The following is an 8,490-nucleotide window of genomic DNA, read 5'->3' as shown; positions in this document are numbered from 1 at the left end:
TGTAAAACATTTCACAAGGCACAAATCCATTACATCATTATTAATAAAGCCTTATTTAAGCTCTTTTCTTGAGCAAACTTCAGATTTACAGCTGAACACAAACACAAGATCTGCAGTAATACATCAACAGATAGACTGAATGACAACATTGATTCAGAAATCATCAAAATACACAGTTAATTCTTTCCTCCAGTGTGATGAACTTTCTGATGAACCTCCAAGGATTTAGCAAAAGTGAAGCTCTTCTGGCATGATGAGCACTGATACGGCTTTTCTCCAGTGTGAATCCTCTCATGGCCTTTCAGTGATTCTGAATAAGGGAAACTCTTTGCGCAGTATGAACACGTGTACGGTCTCTCTCCGGTGTGAACCCTCTGGTGTCTTTTTAATTTATCCATTGTTCCATAACTTTTCCCACAGAAACACATGTGAGGCTTCACATCAGCGTGAACGGGAAGGTGTCGCTTTAAGTATGCTGCATTTATAAATGTTTTATCACACTGATCACAGCTGAACAGCTTTACTCCAGAGTGAGAGAGCTGATGATACTTGAGAGTGTTTTTGTGTGCGAAACTCCTTCCGCATTCAGTGCACGAGAAAGCTTTCTCTCCTGTGTGGATCCTCATGTGCACATTCAGATTTCCTTTATCAGAGTAACCCATTCCACATTGAGAACAGGTGTACGGTTTCTCTCCAGTGTGAATCCTCATATGCACTGTCAGATTTCCTCTATCTGCAAAACCCTTTCCACACTGAGTGCATGTATACGGTGTTTCTCCAGTGTGAACTCTCATGTGTAACCTCAGATTTCTTTTCTCCGTGAAACTCTTTCCACACTGAGTGCACGTGAAAGGTCTTTCTCCGGTGTGAATCCTCATGTGTGTGTTGAAGCTTCTTTTATTTTTGTAAGTCTTCCCACACTCAGAGCAGCTGAAAGATCCGCCGTCTCGAGCTCTTCTAGCTTGCTTTTGTCTCAAAGTTTCTTCAGTCTGTGAACTGACTGCATTTCCATCCTCATCTGTGGAAAGATTAGGTAAATTAAACCAATGGTGTTATTAAAAATAATTAGTAATATTAATGAGAAACAAAAATCGAGTTTATTAAAATATTCTGTATTAATTTAAGTCAGTTTTCATCTTAAATCTCCTCATCAGTCATTAAAGATGAAGAATAAAAACACAAACCTGTCTCTTCCTCTTGTATTCTGCGGGGTTCTTCCTCAATCTCCATCTTTACTATAGTATATCAGCTGTTTCTCCCTCTGTGATTCCTCCTGTTTGCTTAAAATGGGTATATTCTCAGCATTTAAACTCTGATGAACGACTGTGGGAGCGGCTTTACTGAACCTGTGAGCTCATTTAGCAGACCATCAACACAATCCCTCTCAGTCCAGCTTTACAGATTTAAACTCAAGTCTTTAAACAACAGGACACAATGGGAGATTTATGCGAAACATTTGATGGCCACACTTTATTTTGATGGTCCGTTTGTTGAATTTGCATTGCATCTACATGCCAACTAATTCTTATTAGATTATAGGTGGACTGTTAGGTTGGGGTTAGGATTAGTGTAAGTTGACATGTACTTGCAGAGTTTCTTATAACCAGTTAATGTCTGTTGAAGTATTAAATGTCAGTATCAACAGATATTAAGCAGACAGTCTACTAACACTCGAATGGACCATCAAAATAAAGTGTTACCCATTTGATTACGTATACTTCTGTAATGTAGATGTATGTTTTATCTATGTAACATCTACAGTTGAAACCAGAAGTTGACATACGCTCTAAAAAAAGTAACATAACCACTTAAAAAACTGTGTGATGGTAAATCATACTAAACGTTTACCATTTTAGGTCCGTTAGGATTACCTAAATGATTTACATTTGCTAAATGCCAGAATAATGAGAGAATTTAAAGAATTTTTAATTAATTTCTAGACAGTCAAAAGTTGACACACATTTCCTTGGTATTTTTTTAGCTTTGCTTTTAAGCTGTATAACTTTGGTCAAATGTTTTGGGTATCCTTCCACAAGCTTCTCACGATAGTTTGCAGGAATTTTGGCCCATTCCTCCTGACAGAACTGGTGTAACTGAGTCAGATTTGTAGACCGTCTTGCTCCCACAAGCTTTTTCAACTCTGCCCACAAATGTTCAATAGGATTGAGATCAGGGCTTTGTGATGGCCACTCCAAAACATTCACTCTCTTGTCCTTAAAGCACATTTGAACTAATTTGGCAGTATGATTAGGGTCATGGTCTGTTTGGAAGACCCATTTGTGGCCAAGTTTAATTTCCTGGCTGATGTCTTGAGATGTTGCTTCAGTATTTCTACATAATGTTCTTTCTTCATGATGTCATCTACGCTGTGAAGTGGACCAGTCCCTCCTGCAACAAAACAGCCCCACAACAAGATGCTGCCGCCCCCATACCTCACAGTTGGGATGGTGTTCCTAAGCTTTCCCATTTGTCCTCCAAATGTAACACTGGTCATTATGGCCAAACAGTTCAATCTTAGTTCCAGGCCACAGCACATGTCCCCAAATATTAGTCTTTTCCCAGTGTTATTTATCAAATTGTCTGACTTTCTGTTGATTCTGGCTTGTTGATTTTCTCATGTTGTCACACAAGGAAGCAGTGTGTTTGAGGTTTTCCTTTAATACTATTTTACAGTTGTGCCTCCAATTAACTCAAATGTTGTCAATTAGCCAATCAGAAACCTCCAAAACCTTGACACCATCATCTGAGCTTTTTCAGAGGCGTAATAATCTTATTGTATGTAAACTTGACTTTCAAAAAAAGTTATAACAATTTCTCAAAATCTCTCACATTATTCTGCTGTTAGGCAGAACAGAAACACATGTGATAATCCTAATTTACCTAAAAGAGATCTGACTTTTTTTAAATGGTTATGTGCCTTTTTATACAGTGTGTGTAAACTTCTGCTTTCAACTGTATGTACTACTACTCACTCCCAGGGCGTTTATATCAAAGTTGATATTTAGCCGCACAATATTTGTGTTTCGTAACATCTAGTTTTTACCAGGTGGGTTGTTAGCCAAATGCTCAAACCCCATTTTGGAGGACCAGGACATACACACATACACTACAGAGAATTTAGCTCAGGAGATATTAAGTGATCTGGTGAAATTGTATTCAAATCGCAATATATATCACAAAATAAAAAGATATCGCAATGTTAGATTTTTAAATTATCGTACTACTTATATTATTTACATTATTCAATTACAAATGTGTTATTTTTTATATCTACATATACAGTTTTGACTTTTAAGATGTGTGTTATATACATGTATTATGCCAGATTGTATTTCTGTGAGCTGGTATTACCCTGAGAGCTGGTATTAAGTGCTGTTTTTTGCTCAAAGGGTGTGAAAACACACCTCCTATCTTTTTTATGTTAATCTATCTTTGGCCTGCTGCATATGTGCTTCAGCTGTCACAGACACATCCTGTAAAATAAAGAATAATTAAGTTTGTCATCTGTTTTTAGCCTTTGTTTATCTGGAAACTTCCAGTTACAACTAAACAGCAAAGTTGTCAAAGCAGCATATATACAGTTGAGGGCAAAATCATTCGCCCTCCAGTGCAATATTTATAAATATTTCCTAAATGATGTTGAACAGATTCAGGAATTTTTCACAGTATTTCCTATAATATTTTTTCTTCTGGAGAAAGTCTTATTTGTTTTATTTCGGCTAGAATAAAAGCAGGTTTTAATTGTTTTAAAGCCATTTTAAGCTCAATATTATTAGCCCCCTTAAACAATATTAGTTTTGGATAGTCTCCAGAACAAACCACTGTTATACAATAACTTGCCTAATTACCCTAACTTTACCCTAATTAACCTAGTTAAGCCTTTAAATGTCACTTTAAGCTGAATACTAGTGTCTTGAATAATATCTAATCTAATATTATTTACTGTCATCATGGCAAAGAGAAAATAAATCAGTTATTAGAAATGAGTTATTAAAACTATTGTGATTAGAAATGTGTTGAAGAAAGTAATTTACTCTCCGTTAAACAGAAATTAGGGAAAAGATAGAAAGAATTAAACTGTATATGTATATGTATACATCTCTCATGCCATAAGTAGTTTTTTAGATCTGTTCTATTACGGTGTGTGCAGATCACAGATTTGCCTGTAAAATCCAATGTCCAAATTCTGAGCATGGCACACAATAATTATAAACTAATTATCTAGCACAAGTATTACAAAATATGGGGCCTCACGGTGGTTAGCACTGTCGCCTCACAGCAAGAAGGTCGCTGGTTCGAGTACCGGCTGGGTCAGCTGGCATTTCTGTGTGGAGTTTACATGTGTTGGATTGGGTTTCCTCCGGGTGCTCGGGTTTCCCCCACAGTCCAAACACATGCGCTATAGGAGTGTATGTGTGTGTGTGAATAAGTGTGTATGGGTGTTTCCCAGTACTGAGTTGCAGCTAGAAGGACATCGGCTGTGTAAAACATATGCTGGAATAGTTGTCAGTTCATTCCACTGTGGCGACCCCTGATAAATAAGGCACTAAGCTGAAGAATAATGAATGATGTTCATTTTTATTTTTCATAATTCCACAATATGCAGTCAGTGCATAACATTTCACAAGGCACAGATGAAGTAAACGACATTAATAACACAAAAACGCTTCGCTCATTACACAGCTTAGCTCTTGCTAAAATGACACAAACCCTACACTGCAAAAATGCTTTTCTTACGTAGATTTTTTTTGTCTTATTTCTAGTCCAAATATCTAAAAATTCTTATCAAGAAGCATTTTCTAGACAAGCAAAACATATTGAACTATTTTCAGAAATAATATGCCAAAATTAAGTATGTTTTTTCTAGAAACAAGCTAAATAATCTGCTAGTGGGGCGATCTAAATAATCTGCTAATGGGGCAAGCTAAATAATCTGCTAGTGGGGCAAGCTAAATAATATGTTAGTGGGGCAAGCTAAGTAATCTGCTAATGGGGCAAGCTAAATAATCTGCTAGTGGGGCAAGCTAAATAATCTGCTAGTGGGGCAAGCTAAATAATCTGCTAGTGGGGCAAGCTAAATAATCTGCTAGTGGGGCAAGCTAAATAATCTGCTAGTGGGGCAAGCTAAATAATCTGCTAATGGGGCAAGCTAAATAATATGCTAATGGGGCAAGCTAAATAATATGCTAGTGGGGCAAGCTAAATAATATGCTAATGGGGCAAGCTAAATAATCTGCTAATGGGGCAAGCTAAATAATCTGCTAGTGGGGCAAGCTAAATAATCTGCTAATGGGGCAAGCTAAATAATCTGCTAGTGGGGCAAGCTAAATAATCTGCTAGTGGGGCAAGCTAAATAATCTGCTAATGGGGCAAGCTAAATAATCTGCTAGTGGGGCAAGCTAAATAATCTGCTAGTGGGGCAAGCTAAATAATCTGCTAGTGGGGCAAGTTAAATAATCTGCTGGTGGGGCAAGCTAAATAATATGCTAGTGGGGCAAGCTAAATAATATGCTAATGGGGCAAGCTAAATAATCTGCTAATGGGGCAAGCTAAATAATGTGCTAGTGGGGCAAGCTAAATTATCTGCTAGTGGGGCAAGCTAAATAATATGCTAATGGGGCAAGCTAAATAATCTGCTAGTGGGGCAAGCTAAATAATCTGCTAGTGAGGCAAGCTAAATAATCTTATTTTTCCTTTTGACATGTGATTATTTTGCTTTCCACATTGGCAGATTGTTTGTACCATAACAAATTCAAACAAAAATCATAACATTAAAACAAAACATTTTAATAAATCCAAGTTTTACGTCATACACTGTAAAAATATCCGTAAATGAGCCGTTTTCTGTATTTTGTGATTCATGTTTACATTTTCTCTGTTTATTTCTGCTATTTGAACTGCATTATGGGATCTTGATCTTTCCTCCAACAACTTTTAACCTCGAAAAGCTCTAAAAATGTGACTTTTATTGTCATTTTAATAGTCTTAGTGCTATATTATCGGTGTTGGTGTTGTATATTACACTACAAACACCTTGTAATAAACTGACAGCACATTTTCTGTTATTTTACAGACATATTTCTCAATATATTATTTTAAACTACTAAAATAGGGCTGCAGAATATATCGGTTCAACATTGATATCGCAATGTGCGCATTAGCAAAAGTCACAGGAGGTACAGAACACAAGTGATTTACAGAGTCACTGCTGAGTTTAACTGTAGTAGAGTGAAAGTTTAGTAAAATAATATAAAAGTATAAAGCATGTGTTTTTAAAGCCTGTGACCAAAATTGGGCACAGGAAATTATGATGTTTGGAGGTGTAAAAAAGATAAATTGTGTTTATTTATTTATATTTATGAAAGATTCTCACTTAGAATTTATTTTGTTTGTGCTCGGCATAATTGAGTATTTATCAGCATTATCAGCATTTCTCAGTAAATGTGTATTTTGGTGCATTTAAACAAAACAGATTTATTAAACAGATTTATTTATTAAAATAATATTTTAGTCACCAAACATATTTAGAAATTGAAAGACAATACAATTAAATTCAAGCAGAATATTGCAAAAAAAAAAACAATTGCAAACTTCAAATTTCACCTCAATTGTTCTCATTGTTTTGTTTCTCTTGATTTTTCCTCTTTTTTTAAATTTGTATTTAATATTTTTCTATAACATATAAACTTGGCTGTACTAGTTTTTGATCGTTATCTTATTTTGTTAGATAAGCTCCAGATTTGGCTTCAGTACGGTTTAATGTAATGTATATGCACAGATATAATATTGAAGAGCTTTTTATAGAAAAGATGACTTTAAAAGAGAGATTTGTGAGGGGTCTGTGGGAATATAAACTTATATAATCTAGTTTTAAATGAACAATAATCTACATATAACTGAAAAGTTCTATTCTTTGGTTTTTGATTACATAATTTTATTAACAGCCCAGCCACGAGGGACATTTACCTTTGTCTTTCTGACTGCAGGCTAAGCCAGAGTAATGCAAATGCTAACGACTGCCTTTGTCTTTGGGTCATGCTTACATGCTACAGAAACCCTTCTGTTGATTAACTTGTGTGGTCAGTTGCTGGGCTGGTTTCTAACACCTATATGCTGGTTATCATGCTGACTCCAAAACTGAATTTGCATGCTTTGTTTAGCCATCTTCCCACCTCCTAACACATTATAGACAGGACAGCTTTGTCTTAATTCAGACTTGTGATAAAACTCGCAGACTGCAGACCTCCAATAGGCTCTGCAGACACATGGACTTCTTGAAGACGCTGTATGACTGCAGATTAACCAACACGTCTCAATAAAGGAATTCTGCTTGTTTCGAGTCTCCTGGACTAGGTTCTCTTCTATATTCACTCATTTATTTTTTTACAACAGGTGTACGCATATACACTGAGCACTGTACATTTTAAAGCAATTGGAAGATCATTGCTTGTTTTAAAGTGAAAAAAAAATCTTAAATTTAGGCTCAATTGTGCTCAAGTTTAAAACAAAACAATATTTTTTTACTTGATCTGATCCTAATTTTTAAATATTTGTACTAGAAAATATAAACCAGACAAATTAAAAAAATAATAATCATTTTTTTGCATTGTGATTATTATTCAATTTCTGTACTTGTTAGACTCCCCAGAAACATCCAATAGAGCTAGCACTGAAACAGTAATGCAATTATAACCTCCAGCTTAGACTACTGCAATGCCCTTTATTTTGGGGTGAGTCAATCTTCCATTTCTCGACTGCAACTTGTTCAGAATGCAGCTGCGCATCTTTTAACTGGCCCACGCAAAAATACGAGCACATCACCCCGATTTAATCTTCTCTTCACTGCCTGCACGTGCATTTCAGGATCCATTTTTAGTTACTTTTATTTGTTTAAGTGGTGCTGCACACCTTTACCCCTCTGAGCTTCTTACGCACCTTCTCGTTTGCTCAGGTCAGCCAACCGACTCCTCCTGGGTGTGCTCATGACCAGTGGAAAGCTCAGAGGGGATCGGGCTTTTGCTGTGGCCGCACCTAAACTGTGGATTTAGCTGCCGTTGTATATTAGACAAGCCTCTTCCATTACCGTTTTTAAATCTCTTCTTAAAACACACTTGTTTAATTTGGCTTTTAGCACAGCGTGAGATGTTGACATTTTAGGTTTATTTGTATTTTAAAGTATGTGCTATGCTTTGTTTTACTCTCTATTGTCAGCACTTGGGTCAACTGCGTTGTTTAAAAGTGCATTATAAATGAAATGAAAACTGAATAGTGAAACAATCTGACGGTATTCATAGCGCAATATTTAATCGCGTAAAAATTTTATATCGCATGATCAGATTTTTCCAAATATCATGCAGGTCTATCCTAAAATGTCAATAAAAGTCACTTTGTTAAACTGCAGAGTTGAATTTTCAACATTAAAAGTCGACAAAGCAGAGATCAACATCCCATAATGCAATTCACAACAGAAAACATCCTTAAAACACATCA

The 8,490-nt window shown here is 36.0% G+C and overlaps 1 protein-coding gene across 1 annotated transcript; it reads right to left on the bottom strand.

Annotated features, from left to right (window-relative positions):
- On the bottom strand, positions 1–1,369 carry LOC130214296 (gastrula zinc finger protein XlCGF8.2DB-like). The gene is made up of 2 exons (XM_056445904.1): positions 1,185–1,369; positions 1–1,018 (listed from the first exon to the last, which is right to left on the bottom strand). Exons 1-2 carry the CDS (start codon positions 1,228–1,230, stop codon positions 177–179), a joined length of 888 nt encoding a protein of 295 aa, XP_056301879.1. The 5' UTR covers positions 1,231–1,369; the 3' UTR covers positions 1–176.
- Positions 1,370–8,490: the final 7,121 nt, after the last annotated feature.

The sequence above is a fragment of the Danio aesculapii genome, chromosome 21, assembly GCF_903798145.1.
Source record: "Danio aesculapii chromosome 21, fDanAes4.1, whole genome shotgun sequence".
Lineage (NCBI taxonomy): Eukaryota > Metazoa > Chordata > Actinopteri > Cypriniformes > Danionidae > Danio > Danio aesculapii.
Note: the sequence above shows the minus strand (reverse complement) of the source record. Positions and strands in the feature narration are given on the sequence as shown.

What these genes read in the sequence shown, in the direction of transcription:
- LOC130214296 (XM_056445904.1), bottom strand. Translation starts at nt 1,230, where the DNA reads ATGGAGATTGAGGAAGAACCCCGCAGAATACAAGAGGAAGAGACAG. An exon ending in AATACAAGAGGAAGAGACAG is followed by an intron (nt 1,019 to 1,184) that starts GTTTGTGTTTTT and finishes ATCTTTCCACAG; the next exon opens with ATGAGGATGGAAATGCAGTC.